Genomic DNA, 23,600 nt, shown 5'->3' on the forward strand with positions numbered 1-23,600 from the left:
CTGCATCCTCTCCGGTCAAATCATATATTTCCCACATGAAATTCAAGCCATGGTCTAACCAATGTATTGTAATGTTACCAATACCCCCTTCCACCCCCCCACATTCTTATATTCCCTATATTATCTCAGCTAATAAAGTTAAGCATCCCATATACCTTCTTTACAACCTCATCTCTATGTGTTTCGACCTGCAGAGATCTTTTGACTTCTGCATCTGGATCCCTACGTTCTTCAATATTTCCCAGGGTCCTATCATTTGTTGTTTATATCCCATTCTGATCAGACCTTACGAAACGTATTATCTCAAAATTATCAGGATTAAATTCAGTCTCACAAGTTTACCAGCTGATCAATATCATTCTGGAACATAAGAATATGCTCTTTATTTACAACTTAGTGAATGTATTTAAGACACAATGTGAATCTGGTATGTGAAGTTCACTTACTTCAACTTCACAACCTCTGTAGGCTTTTAAGAATATATTTGCTGTTAAATTATTTTACATTTCTCAACTAAATAATTTCCCATTTCATTTTCTTTCCACCAATTCTTAATTAAAATAAAATTGGCACATTTAAGTTTTACATGATAATTAAATTCAAGATAGTTTAAATAGAAAAGAGTCATCTGAAGATTTTTCAAATGTCACGAGTGTCAAACAATAGGGAAACAAGACCTTCCTCCAACTTGTCCATTTCATCCAATTTTCCTACCTGGTCTAGTCCTATTTGACTGTGATTGGTTCATATCCCTCTAATCCTTTCCCAGCCATGTAGTTGTTAATTGTCCTTGAAACTTTGTACCCACCTGTAGCACTTTGTCTAGCACAGTGGTCTCAACCTTTTTCTTTCCACCCACATACCACTTTAAGTAATCCTATGCCATAAGGGCTCTGTGATTAGTAAGGGATTGCTTAAAGTGGTATGTGAGTGGGAAGGGAAGGTTGAGCTCTAGACTCAATTGTTACTGAAATATTCTGCTGAGAAAAATTGTATTTGGCCCATTTCCTTTGGAGTTATGAAATGATGCACATAATGAGTCAATTAGGTAAGATTAAAACAGTGGTTTTCAACCTTTTTCTTTCCATCCACATACCACCTGAAGCCATCCGTTACTATTCACAATACTTAAAGTGGTATGTGAGTGGAAAGAAAAAGGTTGAAAACCACTGGTCTTGCAGTTTGTTCCACATACCCACCACCCTCTGTGTGAAAAAATTTGCTTTTCAGTCATCCTTTAAATCTTTTCCCTCTCCCCTTAAACTTATGCCCTCTAGTTTTAAATGTTCCTACCCTTGGGAAAGTGACACTGACCATTTCCCTTAAGTATGCCTTTTCCACTTTTGTATACCTCTATAAGGTCATCCAGCAGCCTCCAGCACTCCAGAGAAATAAAACCTGTCCAGTCACTGCTTATAACTCAAGCTCTTCAGTCTCAGTCACATTCTCATGAACCTCTTCTGCACCTTTCTCAGCTGTTGATAAAGAAATCTGTATAATCAGCATGAGATGCTTCTTCTTATGAACTGTATATTAGAGTATAAGTGAACTTGATACCCTGTGTTAGTGAATAGTCGAATGTGGATTTGAACATAAGTGTATAAGAAGTAGGAGCAGGAACAGTTGGCTCTCCTGTCCTTCAAGCCTGCTTCACTATTTATCCAGATAATTGTTGATCTTCTATGCTAGTCCTTTTAAATGTTATCTCCTTATTCCTGGATTCCCTTAATATTTAGAAATCTACAGATAGTTTATGAACACAATCTCCTCACTATCAACAGGAAACCAGGGAAGAATGGGAAGCCAAGGAAGGAATTGAAGGAACCCTTGCAGAGATATTTGTGTCATTGTTAAACACAGATGAGGTGCTTGAAGATTTGAGGATGGTTAACATAGTTGTTTTAATATTTAAAAAGCTGCAAGGACAAGCCGGTGAATTGCAGGTCATGATCTTAACGTCACTCACAGATAGAGGGGATCCTGAAGGACTGTATTTATATGCATTTGAAAAGGCAAGGACTGATGAGGGATCGTCAGCATGGCTTTGTGGGTGAGAAATCGCAAATTTGACTGAATGTTTTGAAGGAGTGACGAAGAAGGGTGATGAGGACAAGGCAATGGCATTTTCTGCATGGATTTTGGCATGGCCTTTGACAAGGAATTGGATGGAAGGCTGGTCCAGAAGATCAAGGTCCAGGGTGAGCTGGCAATGGAATGACTTGGTGGGAGACAAAGGTGGGTAGGAGAGGGATGTTACTCAGATTATAGTTTTGTGATCAGCGATGTGCAGCATAGAATGGTGCAGGTCCACTTTTTTTGTGGTTAATGTGATAAGTAATTTTGTGGATAACACCAATATGGTATAGTGGTTAGTGTCTCAGGTTATCTGAAATTATAACAGGTTCTCGATGAACAGGGAAAGTGTACCAAGGAATAGAAGGTAGAATTTAACACAAACAAATGCAAGGTGTTGCACTTTGGTAGATTACAGCAGGACTGGACTAACACAGTGAATGGTGGGGCACACAATAAGAGGCCTTGAGAACAGAGATATTTAGGGGTATGGGTACATGGTATTTGTGGCTATTCTGGATCCCATGTGATTTGATCTTCCAGACCAGCCTACCATGCGGTAACAAAACATAAGCAGTATCTTGACATGTAGTTGAATGAGGGATATAGAATTAATGAAGGTATGTGAGAATAGTAAAGATAAGCATTGTGGTTGGCAGAAACACAATGGACCAAAGAGCCTGTCTCCATGCTGTACAACTTTATGACTAATGGTCATTTATAATGGTTAGTTAACCAACCATCCAATATGTTTTGGGATATGGGAGAAAATTGGAGTATCCAAGAAGCATCCACTTGGTAACGATAATGAAAGTAAGTTTATTGTACCAAAATACTTACTTGCTGCAGCTGAACAGGTACTTTATTAAAATAAACTACAATGGCATTGTGGACATATGACCACCAGCCTAATGCAGGGGGCAATCTCTGTACCTGCAGGAAGACCACCTAAGGGGCTGACTCCACCTGGCCAGCTGTCAATCAGCTGACATGAATATAGTCCTGAGCTGGGCCCTTCTGAGCCAGTCACACAGGGAGCCACCAAGGCATGAACTGGTGTTCAGACTTTTATTGGAATAAAGCCTGATGTACAGTCTTTTGAGTTTTGTGCTTGTTTGTTGCTACCTCAGTGCACCACAGGCATACAATAAACTTAATTAAAAGATAATAAATACAAAAGATAGAAAATAAATAAACACAGTTACCATATGCAAAAAAAACATGTCAATGCACTACTGCAGACAGTCCTTTCTGTAGTGTCAGAGCAGTCTATGATACTGTTACATAGAGAGATTGGAGACCCTGATAGTTATTGGAAAGAAACGGTTCTTGAACCTAAACATGGTAGTCTTCTGTACCTTTACCTTAAGGTTGCAGTGAGAAGAGGCTGAGCCAGGGTGATGGAGGTCCTTTAATATGTTGGATGCCTTCATGAGGCAGTCCCAAACATAGATGTATTCAATGAGTAGTTGGAACCTGTGATGAACTTGGCTATGTTTGCTACCTTCAGCAGCCTTTTGTATTCCTGGGGACTTGAATTAACAAACCAGGTTGTGATGCAACAAGTTTGTAACTTTCTACAGTATACCTACAGAAATTTGACAGTATGTTTGAAGTTGCACCAAATCTCCTTGGACTCCTTAGAAAGTAGAGGCATTTGTGTGCTTTCTTCCTGGTTGCCTTGATGTGGTGGCTCCAGAACATTGTCTTGGTCAAAGGGAAAATATGGAAACTCCACAAAGACAGCACTGGAGGCCAGTATTGAAGCTCCACTGTGGCATCCCCCAGTAATGGTTCAGTGGGACTTTCCCATAGTACCAGAACAAGTACAAATAGATTCCCAAGATGTGTCTAGAAAAGCCAAGAAGATCAGATGGAATTCAATTTGCCCCAATCCAAATCCATATACCTGTGCTTCAAATGTATGCAAATCTATCGTATTTGCAAGTGATTGGTGTTTATAGTAGGTGCATATTGATCCAGGCTTTGAGGATAAGTGAATAACATAGTTACATCTGAAAGACTCAGCAGATCCTGGCCAATTCTTCTGTTTTGTCAATAAATTATGAAAAGGATAATGATAAAGTTCAACTGGTGGAATGGGCAGATGTGTGGCATTTTCATTTTAATATGAAGAAATGTGAGATAGATGGATTTTGATTGTAAGAATAAGGTGAAGTCATGTTATTTCAATCACAGAATGCAAAAATTAAAAGGAAAAACTTTATTTTGTGCACCCTGTGGTTGGTACCAAGACAGTATTGCCTATTTATCTGGTGGTGGTGCAAGGAATGGAGTGAACGAGAAAATGGCAAGGCTATGGAGAAGGGACTGGCATGTGAAATTTATGATTTGCTCTGTTAGACCTGGTGTATACATAATGGGATACATGGTCTTCTCTTTCTTTTAATAATTCTATGATTCTCTATTGAAGAAAAAAGATTTCATAATTTGCCAAGAGAACCACACTTGACTAAAATGCTGTTCACAATTCTGCATGGTGATGGTGATGGGCAAGGTTGAACATCAAAGAATCACTCAGTAAAGAACTAGACTAGAACTGTTTTATGTTTAATTGGTGCTAATATAAACAATTAGCAAAGACATCCCATCAGTTATGACCTCAAATCTGTCCCCACCTCTTTTGAAGCAGGTTGCAATTTTGATTTAGAGAGATGATAATGATTATTATCAAAGAATATTGTTTCTTTATCATTTCTGGTTGCATCACTTGTGAAACCATCTTTGAGGCCATTAGAATTTTAGAAACTCTGCACTTTCCCAGAATGTTTGACAACCTTCTGCAAATTATCACTTTCATGTCACCATCTGCTCTCACTTTTGGGCTACTTATATCTGTTCAATTCTACGTGTGGATCTGTGATTAATTAAGAGTACCTGAAGCATATTTATTGATTTGAAGTGTTTATCTTTGGACTTGATCATTTAAAAATCAGTTGGGAACATTGATCTCTTGTTTTATCTTTACCTTATTAACCCATCTTTTGATTTAATTTAAATTTGTGAGGATATTTTTGTAAATTCTTGATCAAATTCTTACACTCAATGTTAGCAAAACAAAGGAGATGATTGTGGAGTTCAGGAGGAAAATAGGAGAACACAAACCAGTCCTCATTGAGGGGTCAGCAGTGGAGAAGGTCAATAATTTCAAATTCCTGGGTGTCAACATCTCCGAGGATCTGTCCTGGATTCTCCATGTTGATGCAATCACGAAGAAAGCCCATCAGTGAGAAGTTTGAGGAGATTCAGTATGTCATTAGAAGTTTTGGGAGTCTTTACAGGTATACCGTGGAAAGCATTCTGGCTTGTTGCATCACTGTCTGCTATAGAGGTGCCAATGCACAGGACAAGAAAAACCTCCAGAGGGTTGTTAACTTGGCTTGTGCCATCACGGGCACAAGACTTAACTCCATCAAGGACATCTACAAGAAGTGGTCTCTTAAGAAAGAAGATTTTATCCCCAGGGACTCCCATCACCCAGGCCATGCCCTCTTCACACTGCTACCATTGAGAAAAAGGTACAGGAGCCTGAAGACAAGTACATAGCTGCACAAGGACAACTTCTTCTCTCTGTCATCAGATTCCTGAACGAACAATGAACCATAGACACTGCCTGACTTTGACTTTTACGTTTTCTTGCACTATTTTTATTTATTTTGTAAGGTGGTTTATATAAATGTTTACAATGTGATGCTGTCACAAAACAAAGAATTTCATGACATGTTCTTGACAATAAATTCTAATTCTGATTTATTATGTTCATTTTTCTGGCTGATCTTGGTGGAAAATAGATTTCATTCATTCTGAAAGAGATTCATTCTTTAAACACACATAACATCACATTCATCTGGGTGAAATCTACCACAGCCTACTTTAGCATCTATCTTCCTGTTTTCTGGCCAAACTGTGGACTTCAGAAGTGTATCCCTCATAGCAATATTTTGTTGTATGTATTCCACACATTAATTCTGTTAAGACTCCTGGATTAAGATTTCTCATAAGATCCACTTTCAGCCAGAAGACAGAGCAGTTAATCATCTTGCAATATTAGGCTTTTTCATTATCTTCAGAAAGATTATTTACTTTCTGTCTGAATTTGCTCTTTAGTGATGTTGTCTGTCTTGTATTTTTTGAAATAAAAACAAACCTCTCAATTTTTAATAATTGCAGAATTTTTCACGTTATTTCATACTCAACTCCACCATTCATTTTTCTGAGTCATATTTCTTAATCCCACGTCATACCCACGCTCCTGTTCAGCTCCAAATCATGGGTCCTCTACCGGCATCACCTATGGCTCCTAGAACGCTTCCATCAGCGCTGTCTCCGCTCCATCCTCAACATTCATTGGAGTGACTTCATCACCAACATCGAAGTATTTGAGCTGGCAGAATCCGCAAGCATCGAATCCACGTTGCTGAAGACCCAACTGCACTGGGTGGGTCACGTCTCCAGAATGGAGGACCATCGCCTTCCCAAGATTGTGTTATATGGCGAGCTCTCCACTGGCCACCGAGACAGAGGTGCACCAAAGAAGAGGTACAAGGACTGCTTAAAGAAATCTCTTGGTGCCTGCCACATTGACCACCGCCAGTGGGATGATATCGCCTCAAACCGTGCATCTTGGCGCCTCACAGTTCGGCGAGCAGCAACCTCCTTTGAAGAAGACCGCAGAGCCCACCTCACTGACAAAAGACAAAGGAGGAAAACCCAACACCCAACCCCAACCCACCAATTTTCCCTTGCAACCGTGTCTACCTGTCCCGCATCGGACTTGTCAGTCACCAACGAGCCTGCAGCAGACTTGGACATACCCCTCCATAAATCTTCATCCACGAAGCCAAGCCAAAGAATTTATTAATCTATTGTTTTAAAAGACAGTAATCCAAGATTCTCCGTTTTCTTCATGCCAATTTACCAACCAATCTGCATGTTTGCATGTGGGAGGAAACCAGAGCATCTGAGGAAAATTCACATGGTTACAGGGGAAACTGCAAACTCCATAACATGCCTCCAAAGTCACGATTAACCCCAGGTCTTTGGAGCTGCGATCCAGCAGTATTATGCTGCTCATGGTGAACCTTTTCTCCTAGTAATTTCTAATATTTTGTGACAATCTCTTTTTCTTACAAATAAAATTCAAAACAAAAGGCAGAGGGATGTGGGAGAATGAGAATGACATCGTAGTTGAAGAATTCAGTGAAATTCTAGAGCATGTTATTACTAAAAAGCGTGGAGATATTAGACATATCCTGGCTGAATAGGAGGCAAAGAAGAATTTTGCTGAGGCTTTGATACAGATTTTTAAATCTTTGCTGGCCACAGGTGAGTTTCTAGATGATAAGTTGACAGCAAATATGAACCCTCTATTCAAGAAGAACAGCATAATAAAACAGGCGAGTGAATGACAATTAAATTGGAAAAATTGTTGTGGGAGAGGATTCATTTCTATTTGGAAAGGCAGGCATGAATCAAAGATAGTCATCATATTTCTGTTAAAGGGAGATCATGACTAACTAATTTGATTGAATGTTCTAAAGAAACAACAAAATGTATTATTGACGACATTGAAGTTGAGATCATCTCCATGGAGTTCCATGTGGAAGGCTGGTCCAAAAGGTTAGATCCCATCAAGTTGGTAAATTGGATCAAAAGTTGTTGGTACTCGAAGACAGAATTCAGATAGTATTTATTGTCATATTACACAAAGGGTAATAATGTATGTTTCATTTTGTGATTATAAGTCATTTACCTTTAATGTATCACAGTGATTGGGGCTGGATGTTTGATCCAGTGAAGAGGATAGTCATTGGCTACAGAATGATATTGATCAGTTGATAAAATGAACAGATAACTGACAGATGAAATTAGTGTGAGGTGATGCTTTGGGATGACTAAAAAGGATTGAACATCCATTGAACGGTAGGGCCCTAAGGGAATACTTAGGAACAGTGGATCCTTGGGATACAAGGCCAGGGATCCCTGAAGGTAGCAAATATGTACAGTTAAACCCTGTTATTCAGAATTCAAGAAACTGGAAACCTCAAGCAACTGGCAAAAAAATTGCAGAAAATAAATAAAAGGTAAAAACAATAATTGGATGATAGCTGAAGCATTGTGTGCACTTGTGGTTGTCAGATGATATGATAAATATGATTGCACTGGAGCAGGTAGAGAGGGCATTCACCAGAATCTTTCCTGTGATGGAGCATTTATGAGGAGAAATTGCAGAGCCTGGATACATTTTCCTCTGAGCAGAGGGACCTGATTGAGGTATTCATAATTATACTAAACTGTATGAAACATCTCCCTCAAGCAGAAGTATCTAAAAGTAAGGAGCATGGACTTAAAATAAGGAGTGAGAGGTTTAGATGGGATTTGAGGAGAAATGTTTGACACCCATTGGGTGGTTAGAATATGGAACACACTTCCTGAGGAGGCAGGAATGATCAATATATTAAACTTTGCGCATTTGAGTTGCTGTGGGTTCCATGGACTAACATTTTGGGCCATATTTCTATGTGGAAACTTGTCAAAGATCTTTCTGTGCTCTTCATATGCTACATCAACAGCACTGCTCTCATCAATATTTTGTTTCTGAATACAAAAAAAGTCAAATGAATTGGTCAGGTCGTATGTCCAACTAAAAAAAACCCCAATCCTGTTTAATCCTTTCCATTCCAAGTGTAGATTAATCACGATCCTCTATTTTTTTTCTATAACTTCCCTATCATCAACAACAACCCTACCTGAACTTTAGACTCACAGATTTGTAATGACCTTGCTTATCCTACTCCATTTCTTCAAAAAAAGCATCATATTTTCTGTCCTCCAGTAACCTGGCAGCTCACCTTTTTTTCAAACACTTCGACTGAGAAATTGAAGTGCACTTGAAAAAACGATTGGATATCACAGCTTCAACAACCTCAGACATTGTTGTGGAAGCTTATCTAGATAAGCACTTAAACCACCATGGAATGGGTTATGGACCAATTCCTGATAGATATAGCGGGAATAGATGAATACTTGATGGTCAGTATGGACATGAAATGTTGAAGGGCCCATTTCTGTTCTGCTTTCATACTTTTTCTGTACGTTACGACAGCCATTCCTAACCTTTTTTCAGCTATGGCCCCCAGAACTCTGCTCAAAGCTTATGGGCCTTCCTTCCCTGTGAAGCAGTCAAGTTTTGGTTTCTTCCATACTTCTCTCTTACTGACTTCATAGAAAAAAACATGAAAAATATTTATGTTACGTGAGGTGAAAGAATGTCTGACTCTTTTCACCTCACACTACTTTCATCTGTCAGTTATCTGTTCATTTTATCAACTGATCAATATCATTCTGTAGCCAATGACTATCCTCTTCACTGGATCAAACATCCAGCCCCAATCCCTGTGGTACACCAAAGGTTAATGACTTACAATCACAAAAAGAAACATACATTATTACCCTTCATATAATATGACAAGTAATATTTGAATTCTACCTCCGATTACCAATAGTTTTAGATCCAATTTACCAACTTGGATGGGATCTTACCTTTTGGACCAGTCGTCCACATGGAACTCCATAGAGATGATCTCACCTTCAATGCCATCATTAATACATTTTGTTACTTCTTTAGAACATTCAATCAAATTGGTTAGTCAATGTGCTGTGGCCCCCACGAGGGCCGTAGAGCTCCCATTGAGAATGGCTGCTCTATGACAGTAGTAAAAGCTTACTGAGTAGTTACTTAACTGGTTCTTAGTTATTTTTATGACAATAATGTAAATTGTCTCACAGCTGTTCCTGCATTTTGGACAGATGGCTCTCTTTATTCGTTTTTACAGAAACAAAACTTTATTATATCTACATGCATTAAAATTAGCAACAGCTTTGTGACTATTTCCTTAATTGTTTGCTGTTTTGCTGCTACTGTTACTTCCGGATGTGCTGATTGAGAAAATTTTCCCACTCCTACTTAATTTTCTGCTGGATAATTAGTATCAGAAAATAAATCATGAAAAGATTTATCATAATGTTACCATATTAGGTTTGAACTGACATTACTTTTATCAGTCACACAGCACAGAAATGGATCCTTTGGCTCATTATGTCCATGCTGACGAGCAAGTACCCTTTTTCATGTGCAGTGCTTTTCAAATTCCACCACCCTCTGAGTGAAAAGATTTCTCCTCCAATCCCCTCTAAAACTCTTATTACCCTAAACTTTGGACCTTCATAAAGACTGATGTGTGGATTTTTTTCCCCCCACTATCTCTGCTGTCCATATCCCTCAAACTGTTTTATGCCTCTATTCAGCTCACCCCTCAGCCTCCTTGGCATCAGGAAAACAAACTCAGTCCATCCTGTCTCCCCTCATACATGAAATGCTTCATCCCAGACAGCATCCTGGTGAATCTCTTCTGCATCCTTTACAGTGTAATCTTCTCCTTTGCATAGTGGTGGCCAGAACTAAACACAGTACTCCATTTATGGATTCATCCCTGTTTTACAGGGATGTATTATAATGTCCCTGCTCTTCTATTCTTTGTCTCAGCTAATGAAGACTAGCATGTCTTTTTTACCACATTATCAGCCTGTTCTGCCACCTTCACAATCCTTGGACATCCTTGGGCATACCATTCATTGTGTATGCCCTACTCTTGTTAGTTCTGGATCCAGCATTTATCCCTGTGGTATACCTTTAGTCACAAGCTTTCATTCATGATCACCCTATCCTCCATCATCAATATATGCCTCCTATATTAAACTTTGCGCATTTGAGTTGCTGTGGGTTCCATGGACTAACATTTTGGGCCATATTTCTATGTGGAAACTTGTCAAAGATCTTTCTGTGCTCTTCATATGCTACATCAACAGCACTGCTCTCATCAATATTTTGTTTCTGAATACAAAAAAAGTCAAATGAATTGGTCAGGTCGTATGTCCAACTAAAAAAAACCCCAATCCTGTTTAATCCTTTCCATTCCAAGTGTAGATTAATCACGATCCTCTATTTTTTTCTATAACTTCCCTATCATCAACAACAACCCTACCTGAACTTTAGACTCACAGATTTGTAATGACCTTGCTTATCCTACTCCATTTCTTCAAAAAAAGCATCATATTTTCTGTCCTCCAGTAACCTGGCAGCTCACCTTGTTTTCAAACACTTCGACTGAGAAATTGAAGTGTGCTTGAAAAAACGATTGGATATCACAGCTTCAACAACCTCAGACATTGTTGTGGAAGCTAAAGCATGGTCAAGAGGAGAGGGCTATTAATCATTTAAGCTCTGAGGGATTGAACTTGGCCAAAGATTGATATCCATTCTGGTGAAGTGGATTGTGAGGAAATGTGCCTTGATCAAGAATGTTAAGGAAGCGGGGAATCAGGGAGCTGAGTTAAGGGAAAGGATTTGTATCTGAGCTCAGTGAGGGATCATTGGGTAATAGTGATGACCAGGGGCCAGAGTAAAGGGGTGACAGCCAAGAATTTATTTGTTAAAATATTCCCCAGCAACTGGAGTAATAGTATTTGATGTAGCTCTAATGTGGAAATTGCATCAGGGGTACACATGAATCTCGACTGGAAATGCCCAGTCCTATTTCAGGAGTTATGCATTTCAACCTGAAAATCGTAGAAATCCTGTCAAAAGATAGAAAGAAAAACACTTTCAAGACCTATAGTGCAAAATAATCATAATGTTTCCTATACATCCCTTTATATTCAAAAATCTCCAGAATATATATTTCAAGCATTGTGCTTACATAAGATATGAATAATTAAATCATGTTGGAATGGTTTCTGATGGATTCAGCTGCTGCATTAAGCTCCATCTATATATGGAAATGCGAGAAGTGGGTACAGTTGAAACAATAAAAAAAAGCTAAAAATACTAAAGATATGAAGATAGGAAAAGTTTCAAAGGATATGGGACAAAGGCAGGCAAATTGGAACACTTCCATAGACAATTTAGTTAGCATTGAAAGATTAGGACAAAGGGCCTGTTTCTGTCCTGTAATATTCTGTGACTCTATCTGGGAAATGCTCGGCAATACTGAACGGATCTAACAGCATCTATAGAGAGAAAAACACCATTTGTGTTTCTTGTCAATGAGCCTTCAGAATTGGATTGGAGATTTATTGAAACATTAACTGTGTTAGTCTCTCCTTAGGTCCTGCTTGATTTGCAACACTTTCCGTTTTTATTTCACACTTTAAGATCAGCAGTTTTTGATGTTTATTCAGTACATTGTTTTGTTTCTCTTCTACTTTGCTTCACTTTGAATCATTTTTTTTAAGATTGGGAGCAAAAAGCTGTTCTATCTCCTATTATTGGAAAGGATATAAGAATCCTACAGATAACTGAATGAAAGCAGAATATCACTAGACATGCGTAATAATAGTGTAAAATAGTTGTTAATTTTAGCTCTTTGTGTAGGAGCCGTTATGATTGAATAACCATTTCTTGCCTTCATTAGAGAAGAAGCCAGCAGTTTGAGACAGGTGGAGCTAATTCAAACTGTGAAGCAGATTTGTTTCAAGCAGGTAATTAATGCAGAAAATCTTCCACTTCTGACTTCCTTTAACCCCTCCAATATTTTTTTTTCTTATTTCTTTCAGGTTGAAGATAGTCCAGCAAATCCTCTCTGGACGCAACATGGAGGCTAAAATTTTGGACTGTTGATGAGGGCATGGGACTCATTTTATTATTAAACATTTGTGAAATTTCAGCAGTATCAGATAGGAACCTTAAATAAATAACATCAATCTGCAGAAGCAAGTGCACTGAAGGTAATTTTGTTTTGCAAAATTTGAATAAAAATTCTGAAGTAATAATTGCTAATTTGGTGAAGGGAAGCAGGATTTTTGAATATCTTATTAAATTGTGCAAAACTTTAGTTTGGATATATTTCATCAGTTTGTAATTCCATTCACCAATGATCATCCATGTTGTATCATTATTATATGTTCTCCTCTATTAAATATTTAAATTTTCTTGCCCCTGAACCAGTGGCCTTTTTTTGTGGTACATTGACATATAATTGCATTAAACCTTTGCCTCAAACATACTAATGATGTTTTTCTTACACAAGTTACATTAATATGCCAAAGAAGGAGCTCATTCAAAGAAAAGTGGATCTGCCAGTTGTGTAGGAGTGCTCTTTCCCCATTGCTCTGCAAATTATTCCTTTTCCAGGAAAATAAATGGCACAGATTTACCAGCGTAGGAAAAATTGCATGAGATTTGAGAATAATTTGATCTTTATTTCTCTGTTGACATCAATAGAAAGTTGCACTATATAAAGTTAATCTTAAGTAAAATAAAGTATTAAGGAGTTGATAGAGTGTGGGTGTTGGTTAATTTGCACCACTTGGTCAAACTTCATTTTCTGTGTGCCATCATAATCTGATGTGTGAAGAAACATTGAATTGTCAAATTAATGAATACAATTTTACACATTATGAAAAATTATGAAGTGAAGCATGAAAATGTGATTTTAAATATATTCATGATTTGAAAACAATTTTTTTTTGTTTCAGAGTGGCAATGCGGTATGAATTCAACATTGCCATATGCGTTTTTATGTGAAAACCTGATGTACCTTTGAATTAATGTAGATCATTACATATTTTGTTGGCACTTGCGTGTGTTGCCAAAATAGATGTGATTGATGATCCGCATTGCTGTTGGTTGATATTAAAAGCACTTAACTCATTATGATTCTGATATGTAGGGGTGGATGAAGACAAGGACGGTTAAAGGGATGAGTGAATTTCCTTTACTTTAAGTACTATTTATCATTCAATAGACATAAAAATCATTAAGCAACATAGAAAACTGGCTATTAATTTTTAGGGATTTAATTATTAATAATTTGTTTAAATTAGAATTGGTTTGGTATTTCTGGTAATTTTTATTTATTCAGATTCCTATTATTAACTAGCTGTATGCTTTATTCAGGCATACATTTTATTTATGACTCACAATCTACAATCAAGCTACAGATTTTATTTCAGCACAATGTTAAATGAATATAAATGTCTTATGCTAAATTATGGAACTTTTAAAATATATTTTATTTAATATAAATCCACTTAGCAAACATATATCACAATATTTCAAACTTAATCCAAATACATGTGGTATTTTATAAAAAAAAAGAAAAAAGTAGAGAAATACAAAGAGGGACAAGAATACTACAACAGGACTACTTCACTTTCCAAAACTTTTAAACATATAAATATTTATAGAGACCTCAAGGAGAAAGGGTATGTTCGAGATTCTTTTAAATGTTAATATCAACAGTTTGAAAATATGGGATCTGTATTTCACAAAATGTATGATATTTATCTCTTAAATTATAAGTAATTTTCTCAAGTGAGATACAACTTTGAACTTTTGCATGTCATCTATCCATTCCCAAATCAATATCCAGCTTCCAAGTTATAGCAATACATTTTATAGCTATTGCCAAGGTGATTTGAACAAATTTTTACTTGATACATATTCTGTTTTAATTTAGGTTTAATCCCTCTAACATCTCCCAGTAAAAATAACATTGGACCCTGTAGGAATCTTTCTCCATTTATTCATTCTAATAAATTATCCAAATCAAGACAAAAAGGTTTATTTGTGGAACACTGCCAAGTTGAATGCAAAAAAGTACCAACTTCTTGTCCACATTTAAAACATAAATCTGAATAAATATAATTCATATTTTGTAACTTTTGTGGTGAATAAAATTATTTTGAACTAACTGATATCTCACATTTATTGTACTTTTTGTACTCTCTGTATATATCTGAATCCATCTATGTTCATCTATTTGTTTATTTAAATTTACCTCCCCTTTATGTCTTGGTTTATGAACCCCTTTTTTTCCAGCCTTCCTTTGTAATGATTTATACATCTCTGAAATGAATTTGTTTACATCCCTAGTACTTAATAATAATTCTATTTCTCTCTCCACTGGTAATTCTAAATCTTGGCCAAAAATTTCACAGAAAAATCTCTTAATTTAATACTAACAAAATCTTGTATTTTCCAATATCTTAAACTTTTCCTTCATTCTACTAAAAGTAATAAATTTCCCAGCTTTGAAGCAATCTTTAATTTTCTTAATACCACAATTTTGCCAAATTTTAAAAAATATTCATTTTCTATAGAAAATGGAATAAGTCTATTTTAAAATGAAGGTGTTCTTCCAGACATTAAACGTCTTCCTCCAATCTCTTTATTAATTTTATTCCAAAGTTTAATTATATGTTTCAGCATGAGTGTTCTCAATTTACTGTTAACAATCTTGCATTCCTTTTTTATATAAAATGTTGTGGATCTGTTTCTCCTACTTTATCAAGTTCTATATTTACCCATACTGGAACATTATTTAAATCATACATTACATTAATAAATTTCAACTGTGTTGCTTTATAATAATTAATAAAATTGGGGAGCTATAAACCTCCTAAATCATATTTCCATGCCAATTTCTCCAAAGAAACCCTTGTCATTTCTAAATTATGGAACTTGACTTCTATGAATCAAGATGAATTCATATTGGTGGTCTTGTAAACATATTACATAACCGATATTTAATATTTCAAATGGCAATCTTTGATTTCTGATTAAAACCAAGAACTAGCTCACTTTACTATTTCTTCTCTCATTTCTATATTGAGTTTTTGTTTGTTGTGCAGATCATCCATGTTGTATCATTATTGTATGTTCTCCTCTATTAAATATTTAAGTTTTCTTGCCCCTGAACCAATGGCTGTTTGTTGTGGTACATCGACATATAATTGCATTAAACCTTTGTCTCAAACATACTAATAATGTTTTTCTTACATAAATTACATTAATATGCCATAGAAGGAGCTCATTCAAAACAAAGTGGATCTGCCAGTTGTGTAGGAGTGCCCTTTCCCCATTGCTCTGCAAATTATTCCTTTCCCAGGAAAATAAATATAATTGCTTATATTTGTAGTTAAATAATTTTCAATATAAAATCATAATCATTTTCCAATGTGATGAATAGCATAGTGAGAACCTGGTGCATTGTCCTAAAATTTTCCCTGAAGTCTCCATGGAGACAAATGTACCAGAGCCCAGGATTCCCAGTGAGATTACAATGCTAGAGAATTGCCCTTCAGCTGAAAATCCAGATTCACTCCTGAATTCCTGAACTTTATCCTTGCTGAATTGAAAGTATTGAATCCAAACTTCAAAGTCAAAGTTCAAATTTATTGTCAGAGTACATACATGACATCACATACAACCTTGAGATTGTTTTACCTGTGGGCCAGGCAGAATTTCGACTTACCAGTAGTGCATAAACTGAACTTAAGAAAAGATTAGTAAACAAAAGAGAGCAATGTAAACAAACTGCAATACAGAAAATAAATATTCAATTATAAATCACATGCAGAATAAGAGTCCTTAAATAAGTTTGTTGTTTAGGAGTCTGATTGTGGAGGGTTAGCAACTGTTTCTGGACCTGGTGCTCTGAGTCTTGTGGCACCTATATATCTTTCCTTTTGGAAGCGGTGAGAACAAAGCATGTCCTGGGTGGTGTGGATACTTGATGATTGCTGCTGCTCTCCAACAGCAGTGTTACATGTAGATTTTCTCAATGGTGGGGAGAGTTTTCCCTTTGACGTACTGGGTTATGTCCACTCCTTTTGCAGGGCTTTCCGCTCAGAGGTATTGGTGCCTCCATACCACAACTGGTCATCATACTTTCCACTATACTTCTGTAGAGGTTTGCCAAGGTTTTCAATCTCTGCAAAGTTCTGAGGAAGTAGAAGCGCTGCCGTGCTTTCTTCTTGTGACTTTCATGTGTTGGGTCCAGGAAAGTTCCTCTGAGAGGAACTCTCAGGAATTTAAATTTTCTCACCCTCTCCACCTCTGATCCCCAATGATCAGTAGAGTGTGCATCTCTGGTTTTCCCTTCCTAAAATTCACAATCAGCTCCTTGATTTTGGTGACACTGAGTGTGAGGTTCGTGTTAGTACACCATTCAGCCAACTTTTCAATCTCCCTCCTGTATGCTGACTCATTACACTTTTATATACAACCCACTACCGTGGTATTTTAGATGGTGTTGTTGTCGTACCAAGCAACGCAGTCACAGGTATAAAGTGATTGAAGCAGGGGACTAAGTATGCAGCCCTGTGATGCTCCAGTACTGATGGAAACTGTAGAGGAAATGTTCTTTCCAATCCTCACTGATTGGCGCCTGGAGGTGAAGAAATCCAGGATTCATTAAAAAATAGGGGGGTTGGGGTATTGAGGCCCAGTTCTTGGAGTTTGCTGATCAGTTTTGAGTGGATGATGGTGTTGAATGTCAAACTGCAGATGATAAAGAGCATTCTGATGTATGTGTCTTTGCTGTCCAGGTGGTCCAGGGTTTTGTGTAGAGCCAGTGAGATGGCATCTGCCGTAGACCTGTTGCTGCAATAGGCAAATTGGAAAGGATCCATGTCGCTGCTCAGACAGGAGCTGAGGTGCTTCAACACCACCCTCTCAAACATTTAATCATTGTAGATAGTCATTTAGGCAGGTTACCACACCATTCTTGAGCACATATGATTGACGCCTGTTTGAAACAGGTGGGTACCATGCCCTGCCAGACTGAGATGTTGAAGACATTCGTGAATACATTGGCAAGTTAGCACAGGTTTTTAGTACTCGGCTGGTTACTCCATCTGGAGTAGTTGCTTACCTTGGATTCACTCTCCTTCAGGCAACCCACACATTATCCTTGGATACAGAGGGTAGAGGATCATCAGGGGATATCAGGTGTGCAGTGGTTCTTCTTTGTTCTGGTGGTCAGATTGGGCGTAAAAGACATTGTTCATCTGGGAGTGTAGCTTTGCTGTCTCCTACTGCACCAGATTTGGTTTTGTCACAGGGGTTATGTCAATTAGGCTCTGCACAACTGTCAAATATCTTTTTTTTTGCATGCTCATCCAGAATCTCCACTTCACCCAGGAGATGGCTTTCCATAGGTCATATCTGCTCCTTCATACCAATCTCAGTTTAGGTGCCACTGGACAATTTTCTCATGCCTTTTGACTTGTGGAAAACAAATGGACTATGGCTGAATTCCAAAAGCCTTGAGATCTCGAGGCAGAGAGCATTCCAAATGTAAGAAGCAAATCCATCTAGATATGTAACACCACCACCACAATTCAAATCTAATGTTAATTTACAAACTTAAGTAATATGATCTTGTGGTGAGAGCAATGTATGGATGTCAAATGGCACAGTGGGTTCAAAGTACATATAGCATCATTGCCTCTACTTCCTCAGGAATTTGCAGAGATTTAGTATGACATCAGAAACCTTGGCAAACTTCGACACATGTGTAGTGGAAAGTGTGCTGACTGGTTGCATCATTGCCTGGTATGAGGGCACCAATACCTCTAAGCAGAAAACCCTGGAAAAGGTTGGGGACGTAGCCCACTAGAATATCAAAAACGGGGGCATGGCGTGAGTTGTAGTGAGTGGGGGTGGGGGGACTGTCGTAGCGAGCAGGGATGCATTGGAATCTCAATTTGAGGGCACCAGTGGCATTTCCATTCAGTTCCTGATGATTTTGTGGCAGTCATTCCAAAGGTACTCTGCTGCACCAGTGAAAGCATTACTGATCATCAGTGGACAGACCCCCTGATGGCTCACGGCTCCAATGACTCAGGTTCAATTCTGACCTCCAGTGCTTTCTTTGTGGCGTTTGCACATAGGTGACCATATGACTTTCCACTCGGTGCTCTGATTTCTTCCCACATCCCAAAACAAAGATTGTAACTTGCCCCCAAAAATAATACTGTAATGCTTCAGGTCATTGTTAATGGGCTTGTGTAAGAGATTAGGTAACTGAGAAAAAAGTAGTTTGATGGGAATATTTTAGCAACTGGCTTAGTCTTAATGGGTTAACTGGATTTTGTCATGAGGAAACATGAAATTAAATGTCAGAGATTGATACCCCTTGTAATTCATTTAAACTCAGGACTTTGAAGGGAGTATGGTATGTTTGCACTGTTTCACTTTGTCATTCATGACTTCTCAGCATGATGGTCTGTGTCAAGGAGACACAGTTTCTTTACCTTCTGTCTGAGGAGATTCAGCATTTCATTGAATTCTCTATCAATGCTTACTGGTGGAAAGTATATTGATTGGTAGCATTGCAGACTGGTTTGGAAACTTGAGTGCTCAGAATTGCAGAAGGTTGCAAAAAGTGGCAAACACAGCAAGTCCATCACAGGACCCAACCTCCTATCTACACGAAACTCTGCCTCAAGAAGGCAGCCTACATTATAAAGGATCCCCATTACCCTGGTCATGGTCTTCCTTCACTGCTTCCTTTGGGTAGTAGGTACAGAAACCTGAATCCTACATTTGAGAACAGTTTTTCCAGCATCCATTATGCTCTGAAGCTGTTCTCTAACCATTACACTATTCTAGAAACAACAACCATCTGGCTGCACCATTCTAATATCACAGTTTTTGCACCAACTTCAATTGTGAATATTTTTCTCTCCTTTTATATTTATTATCATTTTCACTGTCATGAGATCATTTAACTTGTACTTTCTGTCAGTATATTTTATATAGCTGTGCAGCAAACAAGAATTTCAGTGCATTTGTATCTTTACTTACGTATATGACTATAAACCCTTATCATCATCAAGTGGACTTCCCTTATGCAACCAGATGCAACAGGCTGAGATGCAGGAATACTGCAGGCTAACGAAAGGAGAACCTCATCCAAATCATAGTGCGCCCCTGCAGTAGTCTCCCAAGTCCCCAGACAGCCGACAAAGAACAGTGCAGCAGGCTGCAGAAATAAGCAAGTCTCTGAATGACCCTTTAAATAAGTTCCTTCGCTGAATGGACAGCCTTGTTTTTCTGTGAATGTTGAACACACTTTCCAGCGTAGAAAACACAATGACATTTCAGATTCGGACTGCTCTATTCCCATCCTACTCACAAAATTGCCACATGTTGTGACTGGAAGTACTGGGTTGCATAACTGCTTAATTCTTGTTAAATAAATGTGTGCTTGCAGATTGTACATGATCCAATTTCTGGGCCATGCAGTTCAATGTTATTTAAAAGATTATCAAGAATTTTTAATAGAATGTTCACTGTGCTGTGCTGAATTAATGTTTGATTGTATTAGAGTTGAAGAGAATTGATTGGATTGGCAAAATTATTTCAATTTTGTAGTATACATGTTGATTTGTTCAATGATTTGTGAAGCATATTTACAGTTTTGAGTAGAGAATTGTCGCACAATGCCAATGCATCAAATAAAATACTTGTTAATGCTGCCACACTACTAGTCCAAGTTGATTATTTTGAAGCATTTTTGAAACCATTGTAACAGAAGTTCATTGATCCAGTGCTTTTTGCAGACTCAGAAATAAGCAGGGATTTGTCGCTTTCCATTTGATCCTGAGAACTTGTTTAGTTTCTGCTTCATGCCTTGCTGTACCTCCTGCCATTGTCACTTCGTATAGTTTGCATTGTTGAAATGTCAGATGTAGAAGATATAGCTGCAAAATACTGCAATCAGAATTCAACTTTAAATGGGCTTGTATTCAGTGACCGTGATTTTTATTTTTAGCATTTATTTATAACGAGTAATTTAGGGACAGGTGTGCAGTTTAATTGGATTTTTTGCCTGGAACATGTGTGTTCTATTGTAAATAATTAAAAATGTCCAATTTGTTGAAAAATAGCTTCATGAAAATTCATATGTATTAAGAAGTTTTGTGTGAGTTAGCTAAGATATTCTTGATGAAAATTTAAAAATATAGCAATGATAAATAATTCATAATCTTTATTGTGTTCATAATAAAACTATCAATTTGATAACTAAAAATATTGACCACAAAGGTTTGACTTTACCATTTTTTTCCTTTAAAATAAACAATAAAGGGAAATGAGGAAGCATGTTCTGGGAATAAAGTGATTTGATGTTTTGACTCCATAGGTCACTGCATCTTGTGTAATTCTTTTCTGTGAAAATGTCTGAAAAAGAGATTTTAAAGCAAGAGGAATTGGAGGAAAGTGGAAATGAGCCAAATACTGATATTTCTCCATCTTGTCGGGTGACCTGCATCATTAATACTGAAAGCTTGGAAGAGGAGGAAAAAGAGAAGGGAAAAGAAGATAAGGCAAATGACACAAAGGTTGATCATCAGGTGAGATGGCTCAAAGGATGTGAGTGCCTGAATATCTGACTTTTAATTCCAATGATTAATGTAGTTTTAAAACAGGATAATTTATCACTTCATTTATTTTTGTGATGTTTTATTTGTTTTTTTTCTAAATTATTAATATGAACTTATTTATATGTGTCTGTGTGCAAGCGCATGTATATAAATATTCCTTCACTGTCACTGTGCTCACCTAATGAATGACATAAGAGTACCAAATGACAACCATGGTTTAAGATCTCTGACTGCCACCTCCTCAAGGACACTATGGATGGGCAATAAATAAAGGCCTTCGTCACATAATTCATCCCATCAATTAATATCAAAACTAAATTAAGGCCAAATGTCTTGTTTGGCTAATTACACTTTTTTTTTCTTTTAATGAAAAGCAGTTTCCCAAAGGTTGAAAAGTTGCTGCTTGAATACTTTGAATGACAACCTTTCTAAAGCTGTGTGAAAATGTGGAATACAATTCACAGTTATGTATACTTTTTTAAAATCAAAAATAAACAAACATGACCACATCACATTCGGTTCCATCTGTAGAGTAGTTTGTTTCATTTATCATAATCAGTGGTTTGTATCATTAAATCAAATATCTTATAATGTGTCTAATTTTCATCTTGTCTTTGTCAAATGAGTGACCATTCTTTATAATTTGCTATGTAGAAACGAATGGCATGCCAAGGGCAGCAAAGAAGAAGAGCAAAGGTAGGGTAATTTTCAGTGCAAATATATGCCAGACTTGAAATAATGAAATTAATTAATTGTTCTTTAAAGTTGCATTTAATGTGCTTTGATCTCCACAATTTAATTGTGGTGTTCAGCTAATAGTGTTAGCATGCAGGATAGCGGTATGTTTTGATGTTGCTGTGCATGCTTTGATTCGCCTTGTTTTATGAATATGTCCGACTTTGTGTGGATTAATGAAAGCATGCACATTCAAGCTTCAACTGAGGTGACCTCTAGGTATCTTTTAGAGATTTGTCATAAACCACTTTCAGTAAAATTCATAGAAAATGAATACTAAAAATAAATATCACAATGTTTAGGTTTACATTAAATATTATTCTGATAGCTTTGTGTGTAGAGTTTTAAATTTTCTCACCATTAATGGGAGCCAAAGGAATTTAAATTTGTATAATACAAAAAAAATTGAAATCTTTAGACTTTTGTACTTTTCAAAGTAATTATCGAAAATAAATTAAAACAGAAATTATTGTAAGGGCAAAGCATTTACAGTGAGAAAAGACAATCTGACATCTTTTCTATAGGACTGTCCAATAATTTAAAGCTAGTCATCTGCTACCATTACTTTCCACATGTATCACTTCTTGAACAGATCTTATGCAGATTTAACTGATCAAAATTTAACTTTTATCATCATAAATAGGTTTATGAGATCTTTATTGAATTGCCTCAATTTAAGGTAGAAAAATCCTTTGAATATCTCATCTTATAATCACAAATTCTTCCCAATGTTCACCCATAAATCATCCCATCAATTAGAGTACAAAGGATTCAAGCAAGTGAGTGAAACATGGGACCTTTAAATTTTGTACCCTTAATGGCATATTTTGAAATGTAAAGTACAGATTAGAACAATTAAGAAGCGACTCAACACTTTTAACTTGTTAAGTGCTTCATGGGTGGATGAGAGGGAAAAGTAAAATAATCTTTCCAATATGCACCGATCCAGATTTTTCACCCAAGAATGTTGAAGGTGGCCATGACAACAAAATGTATCATTAATATTATGAGACAATAAATATAACCTTTGAACCAATAAAAAGAACCTTGGAATCTTTAATCTGTTGCTTCTGCAGCAACAATGAAACTACTGAGTGAGGTTATGGTGCCCATTAAAGTTATCATGGTAGATGTTGTTTTGTACTCTATTGAAGACGACAATACAAACAACTGTTTTTTTGCATGAAACTTATATTTTTGGAGCTGGCATTCATCAGTCACACCAGATTTATATGTGTAAAGAAAAAAAATTGCAATCTATAGATTGCTGCTGTTGTATACATGCTCTACTCCATTTCGAAACACCTAATATCCCATGTATCCCATTTTCATTCAATATCATCCAAAATATTTTGAATGTTATACTTTTGCCTAGTAGCTTAGCTCCTCATTAACCTTCACCATTGCTGTTCTTCAGCGTGGTCACTCTGCACCTTCCTTTCCATTCCTCATGAACAATTAGCTGAGAAATTCAATTACATTATTTTTGTCAGCTATTCACAATCAGATTTTTTTCTTGTTGGAGTAACATGCAGTGG

At 36.9% G+C, this 23,600-nt stretch overlaps 1 protein-coding gene across 4 annotated transcripts in view; it reads left to right on the forward strand.

Moving 5' to 3' along the window:
* The window catches only part of arpp21 (cAMP-regulated phosphoprotein, 21), a 338,413-nt gene that overhangs the window by 158,321 nt on the left and 156,492 nt on the right, over positions 1-23,600 (forward strand). For all 4 annotated transcript variants that reach the window (XM_069920751.1, XM_069920753.1, XM_069920752.1 and 1 more), the window contains exons 2-4: positions 12,709-12,879; positions 21,087-21,297; positions 21,982-22,023. In XM_069920751.1, coding sequence (XP_069776852.1) covers positions 21,121-21,297; positions 21,982-22,023 — 219 coding nt within the window. In that variant the 5' untranslated portion in view covers positions 12,709-12,879; positions 21,087-21,120. The remainder of the gene's footprint in view (positions 1-12,708; positions 12,880-21,086; positions 21,298-21,981; positions 22,024-23,600) is intronic.

Source organism: Narcine bancroftii, chromosome 2 (genome assembly GCF_036971445.1).
Source record: "Narcine bancroftii isolate sNarBan1 chromosome 2, sNarBan1.hap1, whole genome shotgun sequence".
In the NCBI taxonomy this organism is placed as follows: domain Eukaryota; kingdom Metazoa; phylum Chordata; class Chondrichthyes; order Torpediniformes; family Narcinidae; genus Narcine; species Narcine bancroftii.